Raw genomic sequence first — 13574 nt, 5'->3', positions numbered from 1 at the left:
CCTCAAGTGGACAGGTGCTGGCTTGGGTAGTGGATGGCCATCAGTTGTGACTGGTTGGCCATCAGGTGTTACTGGTTACCCATTGGCCACTAATATAACTGCCGTGGCTACATTGGTGGGTTGGTTGGCAGAGAAGCAGACAGCGGATTGTGCATCGTGTGGAGCCTGCTACCTGTATCTCCAACCCAGCCGCCAGCGAGACTATAGTAGTATGAACGCCCCATCCATGACTCCGTTGGTGTTCCTTTTTGGCCTCGCCATATCCTGCATTCTTATGTGGGGAGCATGAGCTGAGACCCTGCATCTCTCTCTCTCTCTCTCTCTCTCTCTCTCTCTCTCTCTCTCTCTCACACACACACACACACACACACACACACACACACACACGAGGTTGGACAATTAAATTTGTGAACTCATCCCTCATTGCTGAATATCACCACTGTCACCTTCAAAGTACTCCCCTTGGGAAGCTATGCACTGATACCAGCCCCTAGTCTACCCTTCAAATCAATTTGGAACTCTTTTTCTGGAATGGCCATCAGAGCTGTCATCGTATTACCCTTCATATCCTGAATGTCATCAAAATATCTTCCTTTCAATATTTTTTTTTCTTTGGGTAAAGAAAGAAGTCACTGAGGGCCAGATCAGGTGAGTTGGGAGAGTGTTCCAATATAGTTATTTGTTCACTGGCTAAAAACTCCCTCCCAGACAGTGCCGTGTGAGCTGGTTGTGATGCAAGAGCCATGAATTTTTGGCAAAAAATCCAGGTGGTATAACTTTTTCATGCATCGTTTTCAGCACTTCCAAATAGTAAAGTTGGTTAACTCTTTGTCCAGCTGGTACAAATTCATAATGAATAATCCCTCTGATATCAAAAAAGGTTAGCAACATCGTTGCAACAAGTTCGTGAACTTAATTGTCAGACTGTGTGTGTGTGTGTGTGTGTGTGTGTGTGTACGTGTGTACTCATATGCTGAAAACAATGTTCTGAGATGTTGAGTTGGCTGGTTTACTCATAAGTATCCAGAAAAAAGATTAACAGATAGATTTGCATTGTGGGAAGAGAAGATGGGGAGCTGTGGTCTGTTATGTCAGAGAAGTGAGTAATCTGAATTCCAAATAAAAGCATATGCATGGGGAGAAGTTCAAGGGAAAGCCCACACTGGCAGCTTCTCCAGAATCAAAATGGAAGAAGTACATCTCTCTTCTCTCGTAGTTATCTTTCCACCTTGCTTCTCATCCCGTTACAGCCCTCCTAACAAAGCAGTCTTCCCGTGTGCTCTCCTGTCTCTATCTTGTATCAGTTTTCCCAGTTCTGTTCTCTCCTTCTCATCAGCATTTTGAAGACCCTCAAGTCTTTTCCATCTCTAAAGAAAACAAAACTGAGCCAACACAAACTAAAACGTGGTCCTTAAACCATACTGCCTGCCAGCTGCCTGTCTGTTTTCTCTCCCTTCACAGCCATACTCTTTAGAGACAACCCACTGCCACTGGTATTCCCATCCTATTGCACCAGGAGGAAATGCTCCTCACGGTCTGTTGTGACATCCTGTTGAATAGTAAACACTCGTCAACCCTCATTTTTACTTCACCCAAAGATAACTTTTGATAAAGTTGATCCTATTTGGTCCTACTTGAAATACTCTTTCCCTTTGTTTCCATGATGCTCTACTGGTTTATCTACTAGTTTTCTGGTTTTTCCTCTTCAGTCTCTTTTGTTTTTTAAAAATATGCATTAAAAATATTAACACTTTGTGGGGGTGGTGGGTTGGGGGTCAAAGGGGTGATCCTCTTCCTGTACTTTTTTAGCTAAGCATCCAGAAGAGAAGGTATTTCTTCTACACACATTCTTGGGTAATTTGCTTCATTCCTGGGAACATCAGCAAATCCTCTCTTAATGCTGGTGATTTTGAAATCCTTGCTCAAACTCCTCTACTTTCCTGAGCTCCAGGTCTGAATACCCAGTTGGTCGATTTACTGTGTGTCGGATAAGACCAGAGCTCAAGACCTTCAGCTCTGCCTCTTCTTCCATCTGGTTGGTTAACCAGAACCTGGGTCTTATCTTGGCTCTCGTTGCTTCCCACTCCCAGTCCAAGAGCTATCCTAACTGCTGTGTAGGGTGGTTTATCTAACTTGCTCAGTGCCAATAGCAACTTCCTTAGGTCAGGCCACCTGCAGCCTCCCACCAGAAGCAATCACCCACTAGTAGCCTGGAACTAGAGTATTCTGCTGAAGCAGAAACTCAGTCACGTTACTCACCTGTGTAATGCCCTCCGTGGATATATTATAGGTACGAAGTTCCAAATTCTCAACTTGTCTTATAAGGCTCTTTTTACATTTTGTTCCTGCTTTAGTGGTCACCCGTCTACCATCCCATCTGCTCCCCAGCTACTGACATTACAAATATATACACACACCTTTCTAATACTCATTCTTTTCCTCAGCTCCCGCCATACTGAAATACTTTATAATATCTGGAACTTTGTCCATCATAGTACATACCACACACTGGAAAGGGATGCGATTTACCTAGTTTTTGGTCTTTCTTATTTACTGGGTCTTTAGCCTAGGAATTACAGAAATCATACCTATCTTGTTCACTTTTTGTTTCCCCAGGGTCCAAATGTGTAGGCCATATTAGCCTTTCAATACATGGAATTTGAATGTTCGAGTGTAAACAATGTAATGATCTAGCATTATTTTGGGAGTGGTAAGACAAATTTATTTTTTCTGACAGGACAAAAAAGTCATAAAATTGCTGTGGGTTACCATAGCTATCCCTAGGCAAGTTTGATAAATGGACAGATTTTGTCTATGATGCTCTTTACAGTGTGTGTGTGTGTGTGTGTGTGTGTGTGTGTGTGTGTGTATGTGTTCGCAGTTTCTCTTTCAGTACTCTGACACCTTGGTGTCCACTGGGCAGTCAAGGGCTTGTAAAAGCAGACATCTCCTATAACTAAATAGTATGCTGTTCCTTTTTGGTAATGTAATATTTTAATCAAATTTAAATGTCGTTAAAGAGGGAGCTTGGTCCCAACAATTTAGCTATTTGTGGGTTAGGGCCTGATGTTCAATGATTTTAATGTGACCACCAGTTCCTTCCGAATTTCCAGGATAATCTGATTGGAGTTTTACAAAGTGACTAAAGGACATCTCACAAGAAAAGGAGACTGGGGAGGCCGTTTTGCTCAGCTGGTTAGAGCGCGGTCCTCTTAACAAGGTTGCCTTTTCGATCCCCACATGGGCCACTGTGAGCTATGTCCTCCACAACTAGATTGATACAACTACTTAACTTAGAGCTGATGGGTCCTAGAAAAAACACACTTAAATAAATAAAAGTTAAAAAAAAAAAAAGAAGTACTAGTCCTTAATCATATAGAAAGACCTGTGTGTACTAAGATTTTTTAAATCTTCTAGGAAACATTCTCAGTTTGGGCTACCACTGTTTGTGGCATTTTAAGCAGTATGATGATTCTGTATTTTCTTTGACATGGTCTTATCTGGTCTATCTTCCTATGATTTTATTTGGCAACAAAAAATAAAGTTTTTTTTAAATTGTAAAGTTATATTTGATATAAATAAATAAATAAATTTCAAACAACAAACACAAAAAAGAAGCACTTTACAGCTTCTCTTTGGCATATGTGAATTGCCGGCATCACGACTCCTGCACTTGGGGATTAAATACAATAACTTTACTTGAACAGGAGCATTGTGATACTGTGGCAGTTGATGGGATAATTGAGAAGGCCACTAAATGACTAACTACTAAGTACCAAATGGGTCAGGAACATATACAGTGTGGATACCTGGACAAAGGAATGGTTATGTCCTGAGTGGGACAACTCAAGATTTCGTTATGCTACTCAGAACGATGTGCAATTTATTTTTCTTTTTTCTTTTTTTTTCTTTTTATTAGTTTCAGGTGTATAAAACAATGTAATAGTTAGACATTTATATTCCTCACAAAGTGATAACTCCCTCCCCCAATCTACTACCCCTCTGCCATCATACATAGCCATCATACATAGCTGTTACAGTTCCATTGACTCTATTCCATATGCTGTACTTTACATCCTGTGCCTATATATTTAATTATAGTTGACATTCAGTATTATTCTACATCGGCTTCAGGTGTACAGCACAATTTAAAATGTATGAATTGTTTATTTCTGGAATTTTCCATGTAATATTTTCGGATTGAGGTTGACCATGTGTAACTGAAACCTGAGAGTTAAACCACGGGTAAGAGAATTACTATATACATATAATCTGTAAATGATAAATTTTTCTAGTGTGTTTATAGACCGAGGTATATAAAAAAAGGCGTTTATTTCTTAATTACTTTCTCTAAATTTCGTACTATTATTAAGAACAATTTTTTAAAATAATTTTTAAAAATCACCTACAATCCCACTACCCTCCCGTATTTTCATTCAGTTTTGTGTTCTTTCAGTATATATATACATCTATTCACATGCATGTTTTTCGTTTGTTTTCATAATGGCTTATAAATAATTTTGTTTTTTTTAATTAACATTTTATTTGAAATATGTTTCTGTATTCTACATAATTATTTTCATATTTGTCTAGATAAAATCTAATGTAAATCACTTTTTAGATAGAAACTACAATTTCTGGTTTGAAGCTTTACTTTTCATCTTTTTCTTTCTTTCTTTTTCTTTTTTTTAGGGGAACAGGACTTTATTGGGGAACAGTGTGTACTTCCAGGTCTTTTTTTTTCCCCAAGTCAAGTTGTTGTTCTTTCAGTCTTAGTTGTGAAGGGTGCCTTTCAGCTTCAAGTTGTTGTCCTTTCATTCCTAGTTGCAGGGGGCACAGCCCACCATCCCTCGGGGACTCGAGGAGTTGAACGAGCAACCTTGTGGTTGAGAGCCCACTGGCCCATGTGGGAGTTGAAGCGGCAGCCTTTGGAGTTAGGAGAACAGAGCTCCAACCGCCTGAGCCACCAGGCCGGCCCTACTTTTTATTCTTGAAGCTCATTTATTCTTAGTAGCACATCATAAGATGCTTTTTTTTTAATAGAATTTTTGTGAGTTTATTTGAGCCAAAATGACGAAGTATGCCAGATCTCACATGCTCCTAAAATGCTTATTTTAATACCCAACCTTTCTTTTAAATATCAGATAATATGCTTATTAAGGTAATCTTTATGAAAGTGGTGGTATTTTTATACGAACAGAAGTTTAGCAGATCAAGAACAAAACGCCTAATTTGCGTATGAAAACAATTATTTCTGAAACTAATTTGATTTGTAATAAAAATAGGGATCTTAATTTTTTTGCATTAAAATCACAATGCTTGGGTCACTTTGACCTTGAATAATTAGATGACTTGGAAAAAAAGAATGTGGTTGGAAAAGTTTCTCTTCTGATGAAATGACATCATACTTGGAAACATTTTGATATTGTGAAAGAAGGATCAGGAAAGTACTTCCACCTAGTAGCTGGAGACCGCCCAGAGCAGCCTAAATACATAAAGCAGTTTTCTGTACTTTCCAAGGCTGCCAGCATAAATGTCTGCAGTTTTTAATGAAGAAAACAGGTGTAAATGGGGGCTCAGAGTGGTGGATAACCTCTGCCTATGTGGTGGGAAATCCAAAAGAGGGAGGTTTCCAGTGATGGTTTTAAAAATAATTATCTATGAAAATAAATTGAGGTAAAAAGTAGAAAGTAGAAAAGTTATAATGCCTTTTATGCTCTAACTTTTTAAACATATTAATCATTTTCATATTCACATTGGGATTCCAATAGACTGATCAATCATTCATGAAATAAATATTTAATTTTTTATGAGACGAGTGTTTATATATAAATGAGAATTTTATATATGGCCAACAATTTGAGGGATTTTTCTTCCTTAAAAAAAATTCCTTAAAAAAAAAATATATATAATGTATATATTTCCCAGGATATTTTAGACAAAACACTATATTTTCCACTAGTCTTAAAAAAAAAAAAAATCTCTTGGAAAAAATGCTAAAGGATCCATTTTCACATGAATCACTTTGTTTTCTTCCTTTAAAACCATAATTTTGTAGAGAACATGAATGATTAAATTAATATTTGTATTTGTAATTTGACAACAGTAAAATTTTTTGTTTTTATTATAGAGGCACATTAAAGTGGCCACATGGACTCTTGAAATGTTGTTAATTAATGCCATAACTATATATTTTCTGCCACGTAATTTGCTTCCTGAATTATCATGTAGTTCAAAAGAAATGTGAATGAGTTAGTTGTTGTACATGTCTTCTGTATGCTATACAGATTGTAACCATGTCTGCAATATCTATATGACACAAAGATTTTTCCCATTGCAACTAATACTGTACTTGTTTCAATAGCAGTTTTCAGTTTCAGTACAATAGAAATATTTGGATGGAATGTCAAATGTTTGGAGGAATTTGGTGATATGGTACTGGACTAATTACCTAAATTATTCTACACCTTTTAGATCTTGTTTAGGGTCTTAGGAAGCTAGAGAAAGTCACTTGGTGCTTCTTTATATTTTGACCAACATATTTAATGGCTAGGCATCTTTGTCTTTTCAGTTCATCTCAGCTTGCCAATGAAAAGTTAATGATTATATAAGCATAATGAGGATTTTTAGGTGCTTCCTTTTAAAAGCAGCATAAAGTCACGGGTAAAGCTAGTTTGCTACAGCTTCACTGTTTTGAGGTGAAATAGTTTGCTAAAAAATAAATTAATTAATTAAAAAAAACTACAAATATTCATACCACTACAGGTATTAACATTGTAGTAGAAACTGTAGTAACTTTTTTTTTTTTAAGTAAGTCGGCAGAGTTTTTCCTAAGTTGTTTAAATCTAGGGTTATTCAAGATTTGTTTGAGGGCCAAGAACCTATCTGTGTATTTATCTCTTTCCTCCGTCCATCTTCCCTCGTGCTGTCTCTCATACAAAGCCCTCACAAGGACGCAGGTAGTACAGGTAAAATGGATGGCAGTGGATGCCTAGCGAGAGGGGGATGTGAGGTGTAAAGGCGATCCTCTGAGACACCTGACATGGAGGTGGGAGAGCGATACTGCACTTGAGTTTATTGTGGCTCAGATGTGTGGGGTGGCTGTTAGTAGGAGCTTGTTCTAGATCTGTTTCAATCTGCAAGCTTTCTTTTCCTGAAATCAGTGCCTCTGAATCACTGCCCAGAAGCCTAGTTTATAGCAGATAGCATAGTTTAGTGCCTTTTGATAATCAAGTTTATAGTACTTGATTTGTGTGGGGATGGTTTGCAAGAGGTCACATTGCAACTACCCCCCACTCAGTAGGAGTCTGTGCTGAGCCTTTAAACATACTTATCTTATTACTAAGTTACTATTCATATGACTGATCTTATTTGTGTTGTTTTGCTGATAAGTCTCATTAGCCCAATTAAAACTGTGTTTCATTGTTTGACATATTTTTTTAATTGTGTCTTTTCTGGTATTATTCCTTATATATTGAAATGAAATAACCTTTATGACTTAGAATGCATTTTTTTTTCTCTGTCATTTCGAAACAAAGTTTGACCTGCTTTGTGATGTAGTCTGGAGAGAACGTTGTTCAGTGTGTACCTCTAAGTGATAAATATTAGTAGAAATTGGAAAGAAAGGTACCCAGTTACATGTTTATGGAATGAAAGTACATTGAGAAGAGAGGATTACCTTTGTTAATACAGTTTTCCTTCTTTTACTAGGTTCTCCTGAATTACTTTGGAAACTATGTGCCTAATGCATGGACGCAGGAGAATGGCTGCACTCTGTGTGAACTGGATACAATCGACTTGTCTGCAGTAAATGTAAGTGGAATTGACTGTGCGTGAAATGTAGTAATAAAAAGGACATTGTCATGAAATACAGTGATTTGTGAAAAGAAAGGAGACCCATTATTTTACAGTTTTGATAATATGGTTGATAGTGGAGTTATAAAGCTAAAATATGATGATTCAGAAAATTGCTAGATTTATGTATTTCTGAACTATTTTTGAAAGCAAAGTCAGCTGATAATCGACCACAATAAAACTGCCTTAGTTTTTAATATTTAATAGCTTGCTATGATTGGGTGTTCTGCTAACTTGCTAAAAGCATTGAGGAAAAAATGGTTACAATGTTTCAGCATTTTTATTGACTAATTTTATCTATGCTTGATTTTCAAATTTGATCTAAAAATAATATATAACTAAGACTTGTTCCATGTGTTTAATATAAGTAACTCATTTAAACTTCGTAAAATCTCCTGAGTAGATTGTACTATTGACTAAGTTTTATGATAAGATACTCAAGTATATAAATGTTAAGTAACTTGCTTAAAGGCATGTAGTTTTCTTGTGTTAGAGGTGGGATTTGAAATTAGGCACTCTGGCACTACACCCTATATTCAGATCACTGTGCAATTTTGCCTGGACGTCATGCACATATTATACACCAGGAACAGTGCCATATATACATATATTTGTGTATATCTGGGGATGCCAAAAATGTATACATATATGGCTTATATTCATCTTTTGTTATTGGAACATATTGAGTTTTACAATTTTAGTACAGTTTTTTCCTTTCTTAAAATGTGTATACATTTTTGGGCATCCTCTGTGTGTGTGTGTGTGTGTGAGTGTGTGTGTGTGTGTGTGTGTGTGTGTATGTGTGTATATATATACTACATGTCATAGAGAATTATAGCTATAGTTTACACTTTGAGGGTAAATGAGCAATCAGAACTATTAATTATTTATTTATAAAACATTTTTGTGAATCCTGTCAATAACCAGAGCTCTTTTACGATATCCTATAGTAAGAATTTTCTTCCAAAAAATTGCTCTTGTGACTTGGAAGACTATTATGTGTTTGGATTCTAGGGATGATTTTTGTCATTGAAGGCTGATTCCTTCCTTCATTAACCATAAGTTCATCGAGTGTCTGCAGAATGCAAGATCAGTAGAACTAATATAGACAAAAATAAAATTCCCAGTAGTATAATTCTGGTAACCCCTAGACCCATGCAAATACAAAATACTCCCAGTGTAAAACATCTCCATCTGCTGAATTAAATATTTTCTCTCCTTATCACTGTCTGAAAGGAGGCTAAAGAGTAACTCACGCACATTTAGGAGCTTTTTAAGTAGACCCATATTTTACTTGAAAATAAGACTTTTTAGCCTGTCTCTCCAATATCGAACTGAATGTTTTCTGTGTGGAAAGAATGTCAGAATATTTCTGAATGAAGCTGCATCATGACGATGTTTAAAAAATCGTCCTGATCATTTTTGCAGAAAGTACGGACAGTAGTATTATCCTGTGGTGGGAAAGTAAGTACTTTCTATCTGTTGGGCTTCATTTACGTAAACTGTCTGGTGCAAAGATAGAAAAATATTTATATTAAAATTTCTTATCTTTTTTTTACATATAGGAGTATATCACTTGATTCTTAAGCTACTTTGTCTTAGTACTTGTTAAAATATACTAGAAAGGAAAACCATGCTATTATGCAAAATAAATTTGTTAGTGTTTAATATATGTAGTTATTATGCAATAGATATAAAAATTAAAATTATATGGGTAGTTAAAATCTCAGGCCTTCCATGTCCTTTCTTTTCTTTCTTTCTTTCTTTCTTTCTTTCTTTCTTTCTTTCTTTCTTTCTTTCTTTCTTTCTTTCTTTCTTTCTTTCTTTCTTTCTTTCCTTCCTTCCTTCCTTCCTTCCTTCCTTCCTTCCTTCCTTCCTTCCTTCCTTCCTTCCTTCCTTCCTTCCTTCCTTCCTTCCTTCCTTCTCTCTCTCTCTCTCTCTCTCTCTCTCTCTTTCTTTCTTTCTTTCTTTCTACTTTTTAAAAATTTATTGGGATGACAATTGTTAGTAAAATTACATAGATTTCAGATGTACAATTCTGTATTACATCATCTATAAATCCCATTGTGTGTTCACCACCCAGAGTCAGTTCTCTCCTTCCATCACCATATATTTGATCCCCTTTACCCTCATCTCCCGCCCCCCACCCCCCTTATCCTCTGGTAACCACTAAACTATTGTCTGTGTCTATGAGTTTTTGTTGCTCATTTGTTTGTCTTCTTCCTTTGTTGTTTTGGTTTATATACCACATATCAGTGAATCATAGGGTTCTCTGCTTTTTCTGTCTGACTTATTGCGCTTACCATTATACTCTCAAGATCCATCCATGTTGTCACAAATGTTCCTATATCATCTTTTCTTACCGATGAATTGTATTCTATTGTGTATATATACCACAACTTCTTTGTCCATTCATTTTGGTTGTTTCCATGTCTTGGCCACTATAAGCAAAGCTACAATGAACATTGGTGCACACGTGTCTTTATGTATAAATGTTTTCAAATTTTTTGGATACCCAGGAGAGAGATTGCTGGGTCATATGGTAATTCTATTCATAATTTTTTGAGGAACCTCCACACTGCCTTCCATAATGGCTGCACCAGTCTGCATTCCCACCAACAGTGTATGAGGGTTTCTTTTTCTCCACAGCCTCTCCAACACTTGTTACTATTTGTCTTGTTGATGATAGCCATTCTGGTTGGAGTGAAGTGATATCTCATTGTGATTTTTATTAGCATTTCTCTGATGATTAGTGATGTTGAGCATTTTTTCATATGTCTATTTGCCATTTGTATGTCCTTCTTGGAGAAATGTCTCCTCAGGTCCTCTGCCCATTTTTCAATTGGGTTGTTTGTTTTTCTGTTCTTGAGTTTCATGAGATCCTTGTATATTTTGATTATTAGCCCCTTATTGAAGGCACTGTTTGCAAAAATCTTCTCCCATTCAGTTGGTTGCCTCTTTATTTTGTCGATGGTTTCTTTTCCTGTGCAGAAGCTTTTAAGTTTGATATAGTCCCATTCATTTATTTTAGGTTTTACTTCCATTGCCTTTGGAGTCAAATTCATACAATGCTCTTTGAACCCAAGGTCCAAAAGTGTAGTACCTATGTTTTCTTCTATGCAGTTTATTGTGTCAGGTCTTATGCTTAAGTGTTTGATACATTTTGAATTAATTTTGGGACATGGTGACAGATAGCAGTCCAGTTTCATTCTTTTGCACGTAGCTATCCATTTCTTCCCACACCATTTATTGAAGAGGCTGCCTTTCCTCTATTGTATGTTTTTAGCTTCTTTGTCAAAAATTATCTGTCCATATTTATGTGGTTTTATTTCTGGGTTCTCAATTCTATTCCATTGGTCTATGTGTCTGTTTTTCTGCCAATACCATGCTGTTTTGATTATTGCAGCCCTATAGTACAAACTAAAGTTAGGGAGTGCGATACCTCCAGTATTGTTCTTTTTTCTTAAGATTGCTTTGGCTATTTGGGGTCTTTTGTGTTTCCAAACAAATCTGATGATTTTTTGTTCTATTTCTTTAAAAAATACCATTGGGATTTTGATGGGGATTGCATTAAATCTGTATATTGCTTTGGGTCATTTTAACTATGTTGATTCTTCCAGTCGATGAGCACGGAATGTCTTTCCATTTCTTTGTGTCTTCAGTTTCTTTCAAAAATATCTTATAGTTTTCAGCATATAGTTCTTTCACATCCTTGGTTAAGTTTATTCCTAGGTATTTTATTCTTTTTGCTGCAATTGCAAAAGGAATTGTTTTTTGTATTTTTCTGAGATTTCATTGTTAGTATATAGGAATGCAATGGACTTTTATACGTTGATTTTGTAACCAGCAACTTTACTGTATTCGTTGATTGTTTCTAATAGCTTTTTGGTGGAGTCTTTAGGGTTTTCTATATATAGCATCATGTCATCCACAAAGCGTGATAATTTAACTTCTTCATTCCCAATTTGGATGCCTTTTATTTCTTTCTCTTGCCTGATTGCTCTGGCAAGGACTTCCAACACTATGTTGAAAAGCAGAGGTGATAGGGCACAGCCCTGTTGTGTTCCTGAACGTAGAGCCAAGGGCTTCAGTTTTTCACCATTAATTATGAAATTAGCTGAGGGCTTGTCATGTATGGTCTTTATTATGTTAAGGTATTTTCCTTCTACGCCTATTTTATTAAGTGTTTTAATCATAAATGGATGTTGTATCTTGTCAAATGCTTTTTCTGCATCAATTGATATAATCATATGATTTTTGTCCTTTATTTTGTTTATGTGATGTATCACATTGATGGATTTGTGGATGTTGAACCATCCTTGTGCCCCTGGGATGAACCCCACTTGGTATTAGATCCTCTTGGAAGGTTTGGTAGAATTCACTAGTGAAGCCATCTTGTCCTGGACTTTTGCTTTTGCGAAGGTTTTGGATGACTGATTCAATTTTGTTAGTGGTGATCGGTCTGTTTAGATTTTCCAGTTCTTCATGGTTCAGCCTTGGAAGGCTATGTGTTTCTAAGAACTTGTCCATTTCTTCTAGGTTATTGAATTTGGTGGCATATAGTCCTTCATAGTATTCTTGGATGATCCTTTGTATTTCTGTGGTGTCCATGATAACTTCCTCTTTTTCATTTCTGATTTTGTTAATTAGTGTCTTCTTTCTTTTTATCTTAGTGAGTCTAGCCAAGAGTTTGTCAATTTGGTTAATCTTTTCAAACAAACAGCTCTTTGTCACATTAATTTTTTCTATTGTCTTTTTTTTCTCTATTTCATTTAGTTCTACTCTGATTTTTGTTATTTCCTTTCTTTTTCTTTCTTTTTTTTTTATGCTTAACTTTTCCAAGGCTGTTTTTTTTTTTTATTAGTTTCAGGTGTACAAGACAAGGTAATACTTAGACGTTCATCATTTATATCCCTCACACTGTGAACCCCCTCCCCCCATCCATTATCCCTCCGACCTCACACCGAGCCATCACATTATATATATAAAATTATAGTTGGCATTCATTAATGTTTAGCTTCTGGTGTACAATGCCATGATCAAGCATCCACATTATCTCTGAGGTGGTCTCCCAAATAGGACGCATGTCCATCGGATATCCAACAAAATCTTTACGACATTATTGAATAAGTTCCCCAAATTAATTTTCAGAAAACCCTGAGGCCATCTTGTGCTTACCACCTGCTTCCTAATCCCTTCACCTTTCCCCTTATCCCCAACCCCCCCCCCGCCCCCGCCCATCTAACAACTCTCGGTTTTTTCTTTGTGCCCTCAAAACTGTCTCTGATTAGTTCATTCACATATTCTTTTCTTTAGATTCCGCATATAAGTGAGATCATATGGTACTTGTCTTTCTCTTTCTGACTTATTTCACTTAACATAATGTTCTCTAGATCCATCCATGTTGTTGCAAATGATAAGATTTCTTTCTTCTTTATGGCTGCGTAATACTCCATTGTATAAATGTACCATAGCTTCTTAATCCAGTCATCTACCGATGGGCATTTCGGTTTTTTTCCATATCTTGGCTATTGTGTAAATGCTGCAATAAACATAGGAGTGCATACTGATTTTTGAATTGGAGTTTTGGATTTCTCCGGGTAGATGCCTAGGAGTGGAATTACTGGATCATAGGGTAGTTCCATTTTCAGATTCCTGAGATACCTCCATACTGTTTTCCATAGTGGCTGCACTAATCTGCAATCCCACCAACAGTGCAC

The 13574-nt window shown here is 36.4% G+C and overlaps 1 protein-coding gene across 2 annotated transcripts in view; it reads left to right on the top strand.

The window, feature by feature from the left end:
• Positions 1–13574, top strand: part of PLOD2 (procollagen-lysine,2-oxoglutarate 5-dioxygenase 2) — a 100620-nt gene that overhangs the window by 60620 nt on the left and 26426 nt on the right. For both annotated transcript variants that reach the window (XM_081065768.1, XM_081065767.1), the window contains exon 8: positions 7711–7812. In XM_081065768.1, the coding sequence (XP_080921894.1) occupies positions 7711–7812 (102 nt within the window). The remainder of the gene's footprint in view (positions 1–7710; positions 7813–13574) is intronic.

Source organism: Rhinolophus hipposideros, assembly GCF_964194185.1.
Source record: "Rhinolophus hipposideros genome assembly, chromosome: 2".
Taxonomy (NCBI): Eukaryota; Metazoa; Chordata; class Mammalia; order Chiroptera; family Rhinolophidae; genus Rhinolophus; species Rhinolophus hipposideros.
The sequence above is the reverse complement of the archived record's forward strand: the minus strand, read 5'-3'. Positions and strand labels throughout refer to the sequence as shown.